Source organism: Balaenoptera ricei, chromosome 6 (genome assembly GCF_028023285.1).
Source record: "Balaenoptera ricei isolate mBalRic1 chromosome 6, mBalRic1.hap2, whole genome shotgun sequence".
NCBI lineage: Eukaryota > Metazoa > Chordata > Mammalia > Artiodactyla > Balaenopteridae > Balaenoptera > Balaenoptera ricei.
Genome location: NC_082644.1, coordinates 54,011,526 through 54,031,747, shown reverse-complemented (window position 1 = coordinate 54,031,747; position 20,222 = coordinate 54,011,526). Strand labels below are relative to the sequence as shown.

Below are 20,222 nucleotides of genomic sequence, written 5' to 3'. Positions count from 1 at the left end.
TCTACCTTCTCTTCAATTTCATGAGAATCAATTTCTATTGCTTCAACCCATGTATCCTAATAATCCATATGCCAGAAAGCCTACGGGATTAATTACATTTCACAAGAAGGATCAATAGTTTCCAAAATACATTGGCTCATTTTACGGTCCCATGAATTATGAGGAAAAGCCACACAGAAGAAGCCATCACCACAATTAATACAGATTCCTGAGGATGGCCAGTCTCCAGGACGTTGGAGCCACACAAGTATCAACAGCAGATGCTCACTTGTGCTGCTCTCCATGGGGGTGGCACAGTAGACATTCTTGGGAATGCTTTTTCTCCTGTTCTCCACCCCTAACTATGTTATATCCAATTATGCTTCTAGCCCTGGGCTTTGTGCAATCTCAGGCTTATAGTATGAGCACTTTTAAAGTTCTTTCAAACATCAGCCAAAATCAGACACTCAAAATGCAGTGCTTCTTATCCATCCCACTATAGGGAAATCCACGCTTGCACTGGATGGTAGTGGTGTCCTGTTGATGCCCTTTTTGCAAAATTGGGATCCTTTAAAACATGCTCAGATAACAGAATGCTCTCAGAGAGTCTCTCATTTATTATTGCAAAACACTTTTTATTTCAAAGCTTTCCACTTTGAGAAACAATCTCACTTTTTGCTTTGATAACGCCATCCAATTTTGTCCAGAGAAATGAATCCCGGAGTTGACCTGGATGAAAGCTATCTCACTCGTCTGAAGAGTTGACCTTGGGCAGTCACATAGAACACTTCTGCCATGGCTTTTGAGAGCTTCATTAAAAGGAAAAGATAAACCTGTATATGGTAATCTTTTGAATATCTTTAATGATGAACACAGTCTATTGCTCCAAACAGGCTTATGTTCTCTCTATTAATTTCAAGTTTTTAATATATGTTTTCATTATCATTCACATGGTTCTATTAAGTTTCACAATAACCATTTCTTTCTTTCAATGGTTGTGGTTTTTCTTGGCCCTTTTGTTAGCTGGGATGTCTGGAAGACCAGTGGGCTTGATTAAACTGGGGAAAGCATTAACCACGGTGAGTAGCCACAACCTTATTCTTAAATGCTTCCCCCTACTCCTTCCCTTTCTTAGAAGGAAAATATTTCAGCCAAAGACTCAGACTCCTTCTGGGGACCTAAGCACTGTTTAATGGGTTATGGGAAAAAAGTCATCAATTTTTCAAAGTGGAGCTTGAGACACTCACTTTGAAAGCAAATTCCTTTAAAGCGAGGGGTTCAGCTGGATTCTGGAGACCAGATTCCCTGAGCCTTGGAATTGCCAGTGCCAAGAAATCAATTTTTCCCAGGCAAGGCATTTCGCTGATTAGAGTTCCTGTTCTTTTCCTCTGGCCACAAGTCACTGTTTCAGGATCCTAGGTGTGATGAGGGCTTCATCTCCCAGGCCATGCTCTGTCACAGGGAAGAGAAGGGCCCCCCCTTGTGATGTGGGACCACCCATGTGGTTTGAGCAGTAGCCAATCCTTAGCTTGATTCTGCGCATCCTGGGAGGGAACAGAGTACCATCTCCACACTTCATGACATGGCACATGGACTGGATATCCTGGGAGAGTCCTCATTTCATAGGTACGCCCCCTTTCCAGGTTAGCTCACTTACTAAGCATGTAACTATTATTTTATTATTATTTAACTTTTTTGTACCTTTGCATGTCTGTTCATCGATATAGCATCCGAAGTCAGAATCAAATTATTTGAACATATTTCTCATCTGAAAAATATCATCCCTGAACCATAGACCATTCCCAGTCAAAAGGCAGAAAGTAAGGCATCGGACTAAGGATTTAAAGGTGCTAAGTTTACACCAACATATTATTGAAAACCTCTGTATTTCAAAATTTGATGCTTATGAGTCTTAATCAAGAAGCCAATTAGTCATTAGTGGACATCTAAATGTACCTAGTATTGGATTAGGAACTCATTGAAAAAAAAAAGGTTAAAAATATTTTTTCTTTGTAAAGTTTCAGGTCTTCATCATTAACCAGGGGTAGGTAAAGGCTGGGCACTTACTCTGTACCCAGATCTTGAACTAGACATGAAATTCAAATCTAGGTCTCTCTGACTATATAGCACGCATTCCTAGATGTGAGGAATCTAGGTTATACTCATTCCTAAAGAAAGACAGGGCCAATGATGCTCAAAATATACCCGGCTTTGGACACATAATGATCATCCTCATCATAATACTAGCCTATGTTCTGAATGTCAGCAAATAAAGAGCATCAGGGAAATACAGACTAGCATTCCAGCTGTACAACCGTCTGCCTCACCCAGCCTCCCATATTGTTCCTGCTTTGGAAGCATCAACCTTTCATGCATCAACAGTTTGGTTAAGTGTTTCCCCGACTGTCAAAGTACCTTACCATTTCCAATCTCACAGCCCAGGTCATTCCTTCCTTCCTTTTTTTCTGGACTATTTCCCTTCTTTGGACTCTGTGGTCTCATTCCAGTTATCATACCTGTACTCTTATTTAGTTACCAGTCTCATTGGAAGGAAGAAAAGAGCTCCTGAAGCCAAGGTCTGATATGTCAATTTATGGTTAGTAATGGCGGTTCATCCTGACATCTGCTGGGATGGACCTCATACCAATTAGGAAAAAGCAAATTGTATCCATGTGTTGGCCGGCACATGTGTCTATTTTGTTCCAGTGTAATGGTTTACTTGTATAATTGACAGCTAATGTTCTCATTAGAAGTTTTTAGTACATCAGAGTGATATTTTCTTGGCTTAAAAAACATTACTGGACATTAGCTGGTCACACAAATTGGCCATCTCCTAACTTATTTAAATTCAACAAACATTCACTGAGCATCTCCTCTGTGCAAGGTTCTGGGGCATACATATTTAACAGAGTTCTCCAAAGCAATCCTGTTAAAGATTAAAAGTATGGTCTCTGGATTACTATGACCAGTATTGAAATCCTTGCTCATCAATTACCAGCTATGTGCCCTGAGAGAAATTATTTAATCGCTCTAAATCTCAGTTTCTTTCTCTGTAAAATGGGAGGAATAACAATGTCTAGTAGTTCTGAGGATTTCACGCACATGAAATGTCTAGCAAACTGCCTGGCACAGAACAAGTGCTTGGATAGTAATGGCAGATGTTATTAGACAATATTAAGCTCATTTTGATTTTTAAGAGATGAGAAAACTGAAACTCAGGGAGGTGAAAGTGATTGCAGAGATATGGCCTAGAGTCTTGGCTTTGCTTCTTATTAGCTGGTTTTGCTTGGACAAGTCACTCAATCTCAGGGCCTCAATCACTCCATCCTTGCTAGAACCGTGCTTGGTACATAGTAGACACAATAAATACTTGGTGAATGAACCAATGCATGACAGAAATTGCAAAAACCTAGCTGGGTTCTGCAGTACCTTCCTAGCTCTGATGGGTCATATTTTGATATCTCATGAGATGCATTCTTGTTTTGTAAGAACATCCATCCTAGGCCATGAGAAAATAAAACTTTTGGGGTCTTTGTTTCCTTTATTATTTTCAATTTTCATCAAAGACATATTCCTCATTAAGGTTTGCATTTCAGTTCTTGTACTTCTAAAACAAAGCCATTAATTTAAGAAAACTATAAAAGTGAAGCCCACCATTAATTATCTGAGCTGGAAGTATGCATAATTCAACAAACACTGTCATATAATTTGCTTATAAATGAAGTGTAAATAAAAGCAAGTGGGAGTACTATTTACTCTGAAACTAGATGTATACACTAAAAAAAAAATCGTGTTTTCATTGTAATTATTGTCAAGGTTTGGGATGTTCATCTCCATGGGTAAAAAAAATCGTATTTTCATTGTAATTATTGTCAAGGTTTGGGATGTTCATCTCCATGGGTAATTCAAAAACTACTCAGAAAAAAAAACCCAGAAAAAACCAAACTACTCAGGAGGCAGAGCTGCCAGGCTCTGAGGAGTAGCAAGTGTCTATTAATTGATAGTTTTCTCTTCTGTCTCTCCTCTCCCTGGATAATTTTTCAAGAGGCCCTTGTGGCAGGACATGAGGACCATGGCAGACTACAAAAATGACCGCATCACTTTGCAATTCCTCCCGTGAAGAGGTGAGGTCTATTTCCCAAGCCTCTGCATCTGGGCTGGCCTTATGCCTTGCATTGACTAATAGAATGTGGTGGAAATGACAGTGTGCAGATTCTGAACTAGATCTTTGTGGCTTTGCGGCTTTCATTCTCACTACTCTTGGAACTTGGCTGTCATGTGAATAAGCCCAGGCTAGCCTGCTTAAGGATACAAGACCAGTGGAACAGAGACAAGGTGTTCCAGCTGACATACGCCTACACCAACCAGCCCTCAGCCGTATAAGTAAGTAGCAGAACTGTCAGGCTGAGCCCCACCTAAATCGCCAACTCACAGAATTATGGGCTAAAAATAATGCTTGTTGTTTTAAGCCACTAAGTTTTGGGGTGGTGTGTTACACAGCAAAAGCTAACTGACACAAGATCAAACCTAATGAAACTCTCCTGAGCTGAGCATGAGTAAGAAGCCACTTACTGGCCTTTGTATCAATCGGCATGCTTTCGTTCGGCATTTCATGTATGCAAAGAATGACCATATAACTCAAACCAGCATGCTTTGAGAGTAAACTGGGACTATCTCAGGCAAACGGGGATATACGGTCACCTTAAATTAGCAATATTGTACTGATAGTTATCTCTTTATGCTTTCCTGAATCACAGAATGTCACCGCTGGCAGGGAATCTAGAGAGCTTCCTCCACTCCTGTATTTCACAGAGGAGGAAATACAGGGTCCAGAGTTGAGAAGTGACTTTCCCATGATTGCACAGCTCATGAGTCGTGTGGGAAAAGCCACGATAGTAAATGGTAGCATGAGAATGCTCCAGAGTCAGGAGACTTGGGTTCGAGTCTAGCTGCTCTTACTAGTACAGCTGTGCAATCTTGCCCTGTAGTTCTATGTGGTCATGATTTGTTTCCTCTACTGAGTTTAGAGCACCTTAAGAATGGGAATTGTGACTGATGTGTCTCTATATCTCTTTTAGGGCGTAAGCCTGATGCCTGGCATATAATAGGTGCTCAATAAATATTTGCTGAGGAAATCTAGAAAGACCCAGTGTTTTACCTAGGAGTCTCATTTCTGCTTGGAACAGCACATGGTATACTCAGGAAAAAACAGAAAAAAATCCAGTCCATCCAGGGATGGCCCTTGGGGGTGCAGTGAGCAAAAGCCCCATTGGCTACCCCAGCGCACGCTGCAGGGGCTGGCTCCCACGGGGTGCTATCAGCGAATGACCAGTCAGCAGTACTACAGGGGGAACATCATGTTCAGCTGTATTTGCTTGCTTTGCACCCCTCAGGATAAGAGCATCAGCCTCTGTTTCGATCCAGGTAACTACAGCCATGGTGGGATCCTGTTTGCTGGCCAGGAGTTACAGGTTGAGAACTCTGATCTTCCTTAACAGTTCCCTTGACCTATCAGCTCAGATCACGGAGGGGACGAGCACTTTGCCAGCCTTTGCTCTAAGAGTCCCACGCAACCCTGAGATTCTAGGGCCTTGAGTCATAGGCCATTCCTGCACATCTTCCTGATGGCTTCAGCAGTTGTGTGCTGACATCAATCACTCATTTGTGAAAAATTTATTTTTAAAATTATTATTAAAATTTTAAAATTGAGGTGTAGTTGATTTATAATATTGTGTTAGTTTCAGGTGTACAGTACAGCAATTCAGTTATATATTGGGTTAGCCAAAAAGTTCGTTCGGCTTTAAGTGAAAATAAAAGACACATTTTTCATTTTCACCAAGAATTTTATTGAACAATGTATTCACTAACCGAACGAACTTTTTGGCCAACCCAATATATATTATATATATATTCTTCTTCAGATTCTCTTCCCTTATAGGTTATTACAAGATATTGAGTATAGTTCCCTGTGCTATACAGCAGGTCCTTGTTAGTTATCTATTTTATAACATCAGTCAGTCTTATCAGTGAACCAGGCCCCTCTACTCTGGGCCATGATCACTCTAGGCCTGCTGTGGGGATTTAGAAAACCCTGTCTGTCTCCCTCATTTTCCTCCCTGAGCTAAGCAAAAGCATCGGGCTAAACAGCAGAGCAATGGTGACAGAAAGAGAGAGAGACAGAGAGAATAAGTGAGTGAGCGCACGTGAGCACACACATCTCAGAAATGTCAATGTGATGGGAGCCAAGAAGAAACTGAACCCATTCCAGCTATTTGGCTGCAGGTTTCCAGGAAGCCAGGCCTTTGCATACAGCAGATGCTCTGTAACAGCATCTTGAACAAAGAAACCTAGATAGCACTTTAAGTGAGCCACACCTGCTACATTCACCCTTTCCTAGGAATCGTCTAATGTCAGGAGTCCTTAAATGAGGGGTCATTCCTGGCCTGTACTTGACAAGACAAGGCTCTCTATCAGGTTGGATTATTTCTAGGTCAGGGTAACGAGACAGGATTTTTCTCCAGTCTTTTTCAAGGGAGGAAGGTGAAATCATCACAGGGCTCTTGAAGAAGGATGCTAAATTACGCTGGATGTTACCACAGTATTCTATTCCAAATGCTTTTAGAAATGATGTTTTCAGATTTCTACCTTCTGGCGTCAAGAAATATGAGGAAGAGCCCAAGCTGTGTGGTCACACGGGCCTGGGTCTGAATCTCAGCTCTATGCCCTAGGAAGTGACCAGGCTTGAGCTAGTTAACTCTTTTTGCCTAAGCTTCTTTCTACTTATGCCAATTATATGTGTGTGTATATATATATATATATATATATAAAATTTTATATATATAGTGCAGGCATATATATATGTATATGCCCATACTAGATGTTTTCTGAGATTTACAATAGAATTTATGAAGTATACCAAGGATAGAGCATGATGCATAGTAGGTACACACTTTTGTTGAATGAGTACGTGTGTGTAGGGCCATAATAAAAAGTAGAGCTGTTTCTCCTTATCTCTCATTAGTTCTTTCACCCTTTGGGGCAGTGGCCCAGGAACCCAGTTTGACACTACTGGGAAAGGATGTTCTTTTGATTTGATCTACATTCAGATTGTACTTTGCTGATTATAAGATGGTATTGTGTTCACAGCATACAGTACATAATAGCGGCAGATAATAATATTGATTATGGTAATGATAATAATACTGGTGGGAGCAGATCAGACATACAGGCATTTACACCAGATGAATGCATTTCTGTAAATTATTTTTTGAATCAAGTGAATAATTCGTGTACACAAATATTCAACAAAATGTGAGTCACCCTTCTGCCTCAGACCTTCAGTTCCCCTTTGCAGAGACAATCACTGTAGTGGTTTTAAAACATGGTCACAAGTGCTCTGAAACTGCTGCCATCAAGGGTGTCATATGCTATAGGACACTGATATATTCTAGGGAGACTTCTTATCTCTTCCCCTTTAATCAAGACAGACTTATGACTGCTTTGAGTAGTAGGGTTCAGTGGAGGTGACTCTGTGACTGCTGAGACTAGGCCATCAGAGACAATGTAGCTTCTCCTTGTGTTGCTAGAACACTCACTCTTGGAGTCCTGATCTCTTATGTAAGACATCTGACTGTCCTGATGCCACCATACTGTGAGAAAACCCTAGTCACATAGAGAGGCCACGTTAGGCTCTCCAGTAGACAATCCCAGCTGAGCCCAGACTTTGAATCATCTCTGCCCAGGTGCCAGAAACGTGAGCCAGGAAATCTCCAGATGCTTCCAGCCCCCAGCCACTTGAGTCTTCCCAGCTGAGGCCCCAGACATTGTGGAGCAGAGACCAGCCATCCCCAATGTGTCCATTTGACTTACTGATCCACAGGACCCACGAGCAGAATAAAATGGTTGTCATTTCATACCACTAAGTTTTGGGGGAGTTCATTACGTAGATTCAATAGCCAGAAAAATCACTATTATTGTGTATTTGTCCAGAGAAATTTCAGGCACACATATATATATGCATATACATGTGTATACGTCACCCCCTTTTCCTTTTAAGACAAGTAGAAGCAGGCTATGCATACTGCTATATGCTGTGCTTTTTACAAGGAATTCATTTCAAAAAAAAAAAAAAAGCTTTACTCACAGGTTTGCGAACATCAGGTAAGGTAATCCAGAGAGGAAACACTATGGGGAAAACAATTAGGAATGTGACTTGTTTGCGGGTATCAGAAGGCCAGGCCAGGCTGAGAGGCTGGTCCTCCTCATCTTCACCCGACTCTGTGGTCTGTTGTAGAAAGAGAGAGAGAGAGAAAATGAACAAAAAAGACAATAACATCCGCAGGCCACAGAGCAAGGAGAGAAGTTCCGGATCTCATTAGGAGTTTTCTTGGGTCATCTCGGCTGCTTCATCCATGTAACTTTTAGGTTTGTAAGAGAACCCCACCTGTCATAGTCTGAATCCCAGGAACAAACAATACATTGCTCAGCCATGAGAATTTAAGAACTTTCTTTCCTTTCCCTGAATGCTCTCCAGCCTCTCTCTTTCCTGAATTGATCGTTCAACTGGAGTGGACTCTGAACTTAGGAGAAACCACATCTGCAGAGCAAAAGACCCCAATGCCAACCTTCTTCTCCTCTCTTCTTGAGGAGAAAGCCACAGGATTCAGAATCCTTGGGAGTAAATTTTTTAAAATTAAAATAATCAAAAATCGTTTTTTTAGAACACAGATTTGGAGTGGGCAAATGAAAGTAACCACAGAAATCAGTCAGTAACAATGCTCAACTTCCTTCAGTGGCCCTGGAATAGTTAAGTTCATGGATTATTGTGTGGTTGTGAGTTTCTAACCTGCCTAATCACCTCATTAAATTCTAAACCATTTTATTTCCGGCCAAAGGCTTATTATGCAAACATATATATGCATTCACAGAGAAACAGAGTATGGAAGTAGAGGACGCTAAACCTGTGGGTGTCAAGCACACAGGGCTGCAGAGCCAGGGGGTAAACTTCAGAGTTTCTGACTTGGCAGCAAGCGGCCAGCGTATTATTCGCTGCCCGCTGAGGTCAGCAGCTTCTGAGGTCCCAGAGCTAGAAGGGACAGAAGGTGGATCAGGGCCTGGCAGGATGACCATTAGCCTGTCAGACGGGCCCTCCAAGCCTCCGAAACAGCACTGCAGACCGCATCAATCACTCCCTTCTCTGCTTGTTTAAAAATGAAAGTGCAGCAGCAGGACCAAGCGTCAGATCTAAAAATATCAATAGGAACATTTCCACGGATGCTTCCTTTTGAGACCATATAAATAACCCACACAGGCTTCATACAGCTCCTGCCCTCCCCCCTGCCCCCCACCCATGGCTCTTGCTTCCAGCATCCTGTACTATTTCAGGCAGCACTGAATCCCCCCAGCACTTCTCTCCCTAGGGAGGTGGTAAGTGGGCCAGGCTCGGGCAAGTTGTCTTAGAGGAAAAGGACAAGACTAGAGGCAGGGCTGGGTGTGAGGCCCGACTTGCTGCAGTGTTATGTTTATTATTTATAGTTTACACCCTAGTACTGCCAAAAGGATTTGTAGTGGTTTACACAATCACCCCCACTTTCTCTCCAGAAGTTAAAATAAAAAAAATAATAATTAAAAAAAGCTAGTCTTAAGCCATGCTGAAAAAGGTTCTTTCTCTTTACGTGTATGTCCTTGGCAGTGGGTGAACGAATTTTAAACACCAAATATGAGGGAAATAAGAGGATTAGGTAATAAGGCAGAATTAGGAAGTCAGCGCGGTTTATTTGGGTTGTCTGGACCCTCATTAAATATACTTCTTATGCTCCCCATCTCTTTGCTATGCAATATGCTGGAAAAGAAGGAAGATCTAAAATCAGTACTCTACATTTCCACCTTAGGAAACTAGAAAAAGAAGAGCAAATTAAATCCAAAGTAAGCAGAAGAAAAGAAATAATAAAAATTAGGGTAGAAATCAATGAAAGTTCAACTAATCTATGACAAAGGAGGCAAGGATATACAATGGAGAAAAGACAGTCTCTTCAATACGGGGTGCTGGGAAAACTGGTCAGCTACATGTAAAAGAATGAAATTAGAACATTCCCTAACACTATACACAGAAATAAACTCAGAATGGATTAAAGACCTAAATGTAACACCAGGCACTATAAAACTCTCAGAGGAAAACAGAGGAAGAACACTCTTTGACATAAATCACAGCAAGATCTTTTTTGACCCACCTCCTAGAGTAATGGAAATAAAAACAAAAATAAACAAATGGGACCTAATGAAACTTACAATTTTTTGCACAGCAAAGGAAACTATAAACAATACGAAAAGACAACCCTCAGAATGGGAGAAAATATTTGCAAATGAATCAACAGACAAAGGATTAATCTCCAAAATATATAAACAGCTCATGCAGCTCAATATTAAAAAAACAAACAACCCAATCAAAAAATGGGCAGAAGACCTAAATAGACATTTCACCAAAGAAGAATACAGATGGCCAAGAGGCGCATGAAAAGCGCTCAACATCACTAGTTATTAGAGAAATGCAAATCAAAACTACAATGAGGTATAACCTCACACCGGTTAGAATGGGCATCATCAGAAAATCTACAAACAACAAATGCTGCAGAGGGTGTGAAGACAAGGGAACCCTCTTGCACTGTTGGTGGGAATGTAAATTGATACAGCCACTACGGAGAACATTATGGAGGTTCTTTAAAAAACTAAAAACTGAATTACCATATGACCCAGCAATCCTAACTACTGGGCATATACCCAGAGAAAACCATAATTCAAAAAGACACATGCACCCCAATGTTCACTGCAGCACTATTTACAATAGCCAGCTCATGGAAGCAACCTAAATGCCCATCGACAGACGAATGGATAAAGAAGATGTGGTACATATATACAATGGAATATTACTCAGCCATAAAAGGGAGTGAAATGGGGTCATTTGTAGAGATGTGGATGGACCTAGAGACTGTCATACAGAATGAAGCAAGTCAGAAAGAGAAAAACAAATATCGTATATTAACGCATATATGTGGAATCTAGAAAAATGGTACAGATGAACTGGTTTGCAGGGCAGAAATAGAGACACAGATGTAGAGGACAAATGTATGGACACCAAGGGAGGAAAGTGGGGGTGGGGCTGTGGTGGGATGAACTGGGAGATTGGGATTGACATATGTATCAAATAGATAACTAATAAGAACCTGCTGTATAAAAAAAATAAAAAAAATATGTTTGTGAGGAAAAAAAAATAAATCAATGAAAGTGAAAACAGGAAGTCAACAGAGAAAGTCAACAAAACCAAAAGCTGTCTCCTTTCGTACGTAGTTCATGAGGGTTCATCCACTGCTTCCTTTACTTATCCCGAGGGCTCCCGTCCCTGACAGAAGCTTGGGCGTGCTGTCCCTGGTTCCTCTTCTGAGCTACCTCAACCTCCTCCCAGAAGATGTAGCGGATGTAGAGAGTATCACTCCCTGTTGGGCTCACCAGCCTCCCAAGCTGTCAGTTGACTACATGAATAATCTCTGTGTCATGAGACCAGTGAAGATTAGGAGACAGGTGCATTTTAACTGTTCCCTCCCAGATATGATCTTTCTTGTTTAATCCAAATGAATGACTTTCCCCTCCCCACCTGGTAGATGCCTCAGGAATAGGGAGGACCATGGGAGAGTTGAGAATTTGCATTATGACTAATAAGTACCCTGTCTCATGCAAGGTAGGTGGTTTTTTTCAGAGAGAGGATGCCAGCACTTTCTTGAAGACCCATCAAGCTGATCTGATGAGTTCATCAAGGCTCCTCCCCCTTCCAGAGTTGACACTCCCCCCAGTCAGGTCCCCCACTGCCATCTGCAATCGAGCAACTTCTCTCTAAACTCTAAGCTAACCTTTTTCAGAGAAAAAACAAAAGCAACTCTTTATGACTCATATCATTTTAATGACACCAACAGATGGTGACATTTCATCAGTAACCCTTCTGCTTATAACCTACGGATTAGCTCCTTTCTCCATCTGCCCAAGTCACCAGGCAGGCAGTGCCCCTAGAAAATAGCAGAAAGTAATTGTCTGTTTAGATGCATAAGCTCTAAACATACTACTGGTCCAACGCAAACAATTAGCTATATTGTACGGCTTCCAAAAGCTGCATTTGAGGTTGCTGTTGCTAGGGCAGAAATGGACGAGGAGAAGAGACTGGGTCTCAGGCTGTACAAACAGTGCTCTCCGTGGGGACTTCATGGCCTCTTGGGGACGAATCTTGCTACAGAGAAGTACAGGAGCCCAGAACCCTGTGGAGGATTCTAGAGGTGCCTGGGGAGCAAGGTTGTCAGCATATTTTAGGGGAAATTCTCTTTGTCTTTTTGCCAAGTGCAATCTCACTCTGGTTCAGTGGGCAACAGCTTGCAAGCTACTTAGAGGAAAAAAATTCTGTTCCAAGTCTGGGGGCTCGATTTGCCTTTGCCTAAGCTGGGGCTGTTGGCATGCTCATTTGTCTCAGCCCCGGGAGAGGCTTGGCACTGATTTTCCAGCTTTTCCTGGAGTTGTGGCATCCTGGCTTTGACCTTGCAACAATCCATCCTTAACCTCCTAAAGCTTCTGCAGCATGTCTATAGAAAGAAAACAAGGCAAAACGATCCTGAAAAAATTCAAATGTCTCGTGATAGTTTAAGGTAGATTGAGATCTACTGGGGTCTTCATAGAATCCCTAGAATTGTGTAAAACCAGGGCACCAATGACTGCTTTAGGGCCTTGTAATCTCTGACCTGGAAAATGTGAGCCTAAGACAGACGACTCTAAGTTTCCACATTCTGGTTGTCTGATCTTGAAGGAGTCAGTGCAGCCTGGTGGGAAGAGCAGGTGGTGGAGAATCAGCAACCCTGGCTGCCCTTCTCTGCTCGAGCTGGGATTCCTTGGGTGGTGACCATGACCGCCTGCAAGTATTCACTGAGTGCTTTTTAGGTAGAAAGCATTGCACTAAGTTCTGGGACTCTTGATTTGAAGGAGACTTGAATTTCAAAGGGGAGACAGAACAAATGGCTCCAAAGAATTTATTCTTTATCTAGTTACGGGGATGCTGGCAACAGCTTCTGCTTGTTCTCTAGTATCTATTCTGCCTGTTATGGATTGAATTGTGTCTCCCCAAACTCATATTTTGAAGACCCAACCCCCAGGACCTTAGCTGTGACTGGAGATAGGGTCCTTAAAGAGGTGATTAAGTTAAAATGAGGCCATTAGGGTGGGTCTTAACCCAATATGACTGGTGTCCTCATAAGAATAGGATATTAGGACTCATGGAGAGTCCTGTGCATGTGCACGCATGGAGGAAAGGCTGTGGGAGGACACAGCAAGAAGGCAGCCATCTGCAAGGAGAGGGGCCTCAGAGGAAAACAACCTGTAGACACCTGGATCTTGGATATCCAGCCTCCGGAACTGTGAGGAAATAAATTGCTGTGGGAGGACACAGCAAGAAGGCAGCCATCTGCAAGGAGAGGGGCCTCAGAGGAAAACAACCTGTAGACACCTGGATCTTGGATATCCAGCCTCCGGAACTGTGAGAAAATAAATTTCTGTGGTTTAAGCCACCCAGCCTACGGTATTTTGTTATAGCAGCCCTAGCAACCTAATATACTGCCCTTGTGCTTTAGTGATAGAAGGCCTACTTTTACCTGGGTCTGGAATAAAGACTATTTCTAGCCTTCCTTGTAACAAGGTGTGGTCATGGGATGAAGTTCTGGCCAATGAGATGGAATGGGAAGTATTCTCTGCAACTTCTGGGATGTATCTTTAAAGGGTGGAGGTGTATCCTTCCTCACTCCTTCCTCCTTCTGGCTGCCAGGAATGGGGACATTTTGGCCAGAGCTTGAAGAGCTATCTTAGACCATGAGGTGGAGAAATAGTATAAAAGGATCTGACCTCTGACACCCATCAAGAGCCATTCTAGCTCCGGGCTGCCTATAAAGACTTGGGAGAATCATCGGATGAATGGAGAAAGAAGATGTGGCACATATATACAATGGAATATTACTCAGCCATAAAAAGGAACGAAATTGAGTTATTTGTAGTGAGGTGGATGGAGTTAGAGTCTGTCATACAGAGTGAAGTAAGTCAGAAAGAGAAAAACAAATACAGTATGCTAACGCATATATATGGAATCTAAGGAAAAAAAAAAGTCATGAAGAAGCTAGTGGCAAGATGGGAATAAAGACACAGACCTACTAGAGAATGGACTTGAGAATATGGGGAGGGGGAAGGGTAAGCTGTGACAAAGTGAGAGAGTGGCATGGACATATATACACTACCAAACGTAAAATAGATAGCTAGTGGGAAGCAACCGCATAGCACAGGGAGATCAGCTCAGTGCTTTGTGACCACCTAGAGAGGTGGGATAGGGAGGGTGGGAGGGAGGGAGATGCAAGAGGGAAGAGATATGGGAACATAAGTATATGTATAACTGATTCACTTTGTTATAAAGCAGAAACTACCACAATATTGTAAAGCAATTATACTCCAATAAAGATGTTAAAAAAAAAAAGACTTGGGAGAGACATAAAATTCTATCTTACTTAAGCTGCTGTGATTTTGGGGTTTTGGTTGCTCACAGTAGAACCTTATCCTGGCTGATCCAGTGTCCTCTTTATGAGGAATCAAGGGAGAAAAATCTTTCACATCTCAGCACTGGGAAAAGTCATGCTTCCTCTGAGAAACTGAGAAATCCGTGCATCAGGGGAATGATATTCTTTATTTCTTGGCACTGGGGAGTTCAGAGCCAAATTTGTAACCCTGTGCAGCAATCACAGCACTGGAATCTGCACTCACCTTACTCTAGTCTTACTCTCTTCCTTTCCTTTCCATCCTTTGCTGAATTTTCTCAAACTAGTCATTTTATCCTTTTACATCAGATGTATTTTTGCAAGCAGCCTCAAATCTTTGTGAAGGTGGGGCAGACCTAAAAATAAAAGTCTGCAGTGGTCCAACAGAATTTTGGGGATAACTTTATGAGAGAGTGAGAGAGAGAGAGAGAGAGAGAGAGGGAGGGAGGGAGGGAGGGAGAGGGGGAGGGGAGGGGGAGAGGGAAAGGGGGAGGGGGAGGGGGAGGGGAGAGGGAGAGGGAGGGGGAGAGGGGGAGGGAGGGAGGGAGAGGGAGGGGGAGGGGGAAGGGGAGAGGGAGAGGGAGGGAGGGAGGGGGAGAGGGAGAGGGGGAGAGAGAGAGAGAGAGAGAGAGGTAAGATGTTACTGTACGTGACAACGCATGACAAATGGACAACTACCTTCTTGGATTCATTATCAATACTGAAGGTTGGAATCTGGAGGTCTGGCTATCAGAACACCTACAGATAGAAGAGAACAGTTCCAGGGGGCAGTTAGCACCTATTGGGAGGTCTCTGGAGCAATCAACTCATTTTTATTTTCCTTTATCTAGTGAATGGGAGGAGTGGCGGCAGCCTGCCCATTTGTGGCCTAGCATCACGAGAACTGGTTCAGCTTCTTTGCACGTGCGTCTTATACTATTTCCACTTGTGCCTCGTCTGGATGGTTTGCCCCAGAATAAGTGTCAGGTTTCCAGTGGAGGGGCTTGAGTTGGATTTATCAGTCCAGAAGTTGCCTCTTCAGCCAGAAAAATATTTCTTGGAGGCAACTCAATTTCTTATTCTTGTCTGTGAAGGGCACTGTGCAAGATTACTGCGTGAAGGTGAGCCCACTTTAATGCAAACTCTGCTGTCAGAGAATTAAAATGAACACCCAGGAGGCATCTGAAAATAGGCCAACTTTGAGTTCAGTTTTGCTGATTGGTAATCACATCTCATCTCCAGTTCACAAGGAGCAAGCTCAGAGGATCGCTTGCACCTGCCTAGCTCTCAACTCGGTGGGGTTTGATTCTTCTTTAACCCCCTCAAAAGGACCACTCAGTTCAGCACTCAGGAATGCCACCTCTTCCCACTGGAGAGTCCCTTCAGTGTGGCATGATGCTGGATAAAATGCAATGCCAGTACTTAGGTATCTCTGTAAAAATATAATTCACTTACGCTAAAATACTGGGCCAGGGTCAAACTGGGGGAAGGTGAAGATTTCAAGTGATTTGGACTTCTACTTAAAAAGAATGGTTCCTAGTATATTTGTTGTTGTTGCTGTTTCTACGATTTATATCTGTAGAAAAAAAGAATCCGTTTTACCTCCACATTGTTCAGTCACACAGATGCCCACACGAATGATCAAATGGGGCAAAGCTCATGGAGTGCGGTGTGGGCTACGAATCCCCAACAAGACCCCGAGGGGCTGGGAGTGGGAAGAGACATCCATAAAAACATTCGCCGAGCCTGAGATATGAGGCTGGGTGGGTGCACCAAGAGTATTGAAACTGTCACCCTCAACAAAAGCCACTAATAAAACACGTGAAATATGTAGGCTACGTGGGAGGTGTTCATCTGTAGACTGCGGATAGTAACTCTCAGGCAGTCGCAGGATGCACGGTACCTGGGAGAGACCAGGGGATCAGCACATGTTATCCTCTTCCTTTCTGCCATTAATCTCATCTCTGCCACTAACTAGCTATGTGACCCCAGGCAAATCAACGGAAATGCTGGAATAGCAAAAGAACACATATGTGTCACCGGTAAGGCATCTGGACCTGGGGTGCACCTCACCCCCTTTTAGGCCCCCAAAGTCCTTAAAAACCTTGTCATTGTGAAGCAGAGCTTCTTTGTCCCCTGCAATGTTTTAATGTGGGACCACCTTCCTGTCCAAGAACTTGTCATTCATTTTATCATTTGGACACTGAATGATCATGAAAGACAAGCTGCAATCATATAGACCTCTGCAATCATCTAGTGTAGGAACTTCAGGGCCGCAGAATTTCAGAGCTGGAGGGGCCTGGGTCATTGAGCGCCCCCCCCCCCAATTGAGGACCCTAAGATGAAGTGATATGCTGAAGGAAGGTCACAGTGCCAGGCTCATCTCACTCCCAACCCAAGGCTCTTCCAAAATACCACATGGCCTCCCCTCCTCACTCCTAAAAAGTAGGTATGAATGTTCTGTATGTCCAATTACACTAGGTTTCCCAGCTTTTTGTAATAAATCAAATCTACTAAAACAAAAAATGCTAGCTATGGCAAGCACTAAGAATGTAACTGACATAATTTTGGTTGATTTTCTTGAGTCTAGAACTAATTTCTGGTGGTTTGGCTGCCCCATGTTCTTGCAAAAGCTGATCAGAAACATTTGATTCTTGGACGCACTCTTTTCCTTTTCTTGAGTCTGCTATGGATGGCATATCTGTGTCTCTCCAAAATTCATATGATGAAATGCTAACCCCCAAGGTGATGGTATTAAGAGGTGGGGTCTTTGGGAGGTGATTAGGTCAGGGTGGCAGAGTTCTCATGATTGGGATTAGTGTCCTTATATATAACTGGGAAGCTAGCTTGCCCCTTCTGCCACATGAGGACACAGTGACTAAATGTCCGTCTGTGAACCAGGAAAAAGGCTGTCACCAGACAATTGATCTTGGACTTCCCAGCCTCCAAAATTATGAGAAATAAGTTTCTGTTAATAAGCCACGTCGTCTATGGTATTTTTGTTATACCATCCAGGGCAGCTTTGAAGGGGAAATGAAGGACAGATCTGGGCGTGGGTGGGGAGGAGGAGCCATTGTGATTCTCTCTTCCCTCCTCTATCTCCTTGGGTGATATCTCCAAGGAGCCAGGTACAAATTTAAAAATGAAATGTGGGTACTGATAAGATAGCAAAGAATGTCAGGACTTCAAATACAGGTGAAAAAGAAAGACTTGTTCTTTAGCATCTCTAGCCAAGAAAAAAGTGCAGAAATTTAGCCCAGGTCTGAAGTAGGAGGAGGTGACAATCAAGTACACCATAATGAGGGCTCGAGATTTTATGTGCATTTCATTGCTTGATGTCACCCCTGATTCCCATAACTGTGGATAATCCTGTACTGGCTACTTCTAAAATGAGTATCTAGGGAACATTGGCGGAGATGGATTAAGCCCTTTACAATCATAAACTTTCCCGAGGCTAACTCTAGCAAGAAATGAAATAGGAGGTGGGTTATTTCCAGACTCCAGCATTCCGTGTTCACAGGCCAGTGGAACCTCAGGGGAAGAATATGCGCAAAAGAACAGCATCGTCTTGGAACAGGGACCATCTGCTTCTCCTCCTGCCTTTGTCCTCTTTCATTATTGAAGCATTAAAAATACTCTTTGACAAAGGTGGCATGTTTTACTTTTCCATTTAGGTTTCCTTGGGAACTGACGAGAAGGTGTGTGCACCCGTACAAAGCGTACGTGGGAGGCTCCTAGAGAGAGAAGAAATCTTGAAAGTGCCTCACCTAATGAAGGGATTGCTGGAGAAGGGACTAAAAGACGAAGAAGACCTACTTCTGCTCCAGAATGTTCTTTTACAATGTGACTGCTGTGACAGAATTAACTGAGATAGTCCAGGAAAAGCACCTAGAACTGCGCTTGGCACAGAGTAAACAGTCAATAAACATTAGTTATTATTATTATTTTTAACAAATGGTTAGGAGAAGAATTTCTTCAAAGACATCCAGGAGAGAGAAGTTTGACTAGGTGACTTACGATACTTCCAAGCAATAAAATTCTATAATTTAATTTTTTTCATGTGAAAGTGGAAACTGCAATAATTGTGTTCCTCATCTATCCATTCATCCAACATTTACTGAGCATTCATTGACTACCGTGATGTCAACAATCTAATTTACTTTCCTCTTTGGTAAGAGGAATAAACACAAGGCCTTTGTAAATAAGATGAAAGGGAAAATTCCATAGCCCTAAGGAGAAAATGCTCTTTTATTTCAGTAGATGGGCTGTAAGTAGACTTTCTATCTGAAACAAAGCTTCCAAGCAGACTCATAATATTGTGACACCTTGATTCTGTCTTTTGAGCAGAGCTAAAAACAACACTAGAGTTGGAGCTCTCAAAAATGCACAGTCACACTTTAATACAGTGAAAGGCTCTGAAATCAACATCTGTTTGGCAAGTAGAAGGTGCCTTCCAAGAAACATTCCATGGAGTGCTTTACTACAAAGGAAATCTATTCAAAAAGGAGATTTTTTAAAAAGATAAATATCCATATGGTCAGCGTATTAGTCTGCTTGGGCTGCCATAACAAAACACCATAGACTGGGTGGCTTGAGCAGTAGACATATATTATAAACTCACACCATAAATATCAGCTGGCTCAGGGACAGTAAGTGGTTTTCATGTCATCTCCATTTTTTTTCCTAAAGTGGTTGGCCAATTAGTGGGGTCAACATACCAGTAGCCTTCATTTCGTCTGTTACAGAGCTAGAACATTGTGCTTGAAATTCAAAATATCGATCCATAAAAATCTCATTACTAGGTTGTGGATCATTTTGTCTTACAGACCCAAAGACCTATACTCAAAACGTCTGAGGGACACAAGTGAAAATGAATTTTTGGGACCCCAGAGCTATCGTTCAGGACTTGCCAAAGAAGGTGTGTGTGAGTCATTTTGAGTGCAAGCTCAGAGTTCTGGGATGGGTCAGCTAAGGGCTCTAGGGACAACTTCATTTGCCATTTGCCTTTCCTCTTTGAAAAGGGAATAAAAACAGGAGAGCCAGGAAGAAAAACTGTTAGACACAATGATGGAAGACCAGAGTCGTGTTTGGAAAAATTCAGTTACTCAACTCTAAGATGAATCCTTACTGACTATTATGGATAGAGTGTTTGTGTCCCTCCAAAATTCATATGCTGAAGCCCTAACCCTCAGTGTGGGTATATTTGGAGATGGGGCTTCTAAGGAAGTAATTAAGGTTAAATGACATCATAAGAGTAAGCCCCTGGTCTGATAGGATTAGTGTCCTTGTGAGAACAGACATCAGAGAGCTCTCCCCTGCTCCTTTCTCTCTCCACCCACACCCTTTTGTGTAGGAAAGGCTCTGTGAGGACAGAGAGAGAAGACAACCAACGGCAAGCCAGAAGGAGAGCCCTTGCCTGAAACTGAATTGGCCGAAACCTTGATCTTAGACTTCCAGCTTCCAGGACCGTAAGAAAATAAATTTCTGTTGTTTAAACTACCCGGTCTGTGATTTTTTTGTTATGGCAGCCCGAGTGGACTTATACACACTGTCCATATGGATATTTATCTTTTTAAAAATATCTTATATTTGAATCCTTTTGTTTTTTTGGCTTTGAAAATAAAGTGTTCACTTGCTATAATTTATTTTTAAATCACCCTTTCA

General features: G+C 42.4%; 1 protein-coding gene across 1 annotated transcript in view; it reads right to left on the bottom strand.

The window, feature by feature from the left end:
• SLC24A2 (solute carrier family 24 member 2) overlaps positions 1-20,222 on the bottom strand; it is a 236,571-nt gene that overhangs the window by 7,433 nt on the left and 208,916 nt on the right. The window contains exon 8 of the mRNA XM_059926402.1: positions 8,123-8,254. Coding sequence (XP_059782385.1) covers positions 8,123-8,254 — 132 coding nt within the window. The remainder of the gene's footprint in view (positions 1-8,122; positions 8,255-20,222) is intronic.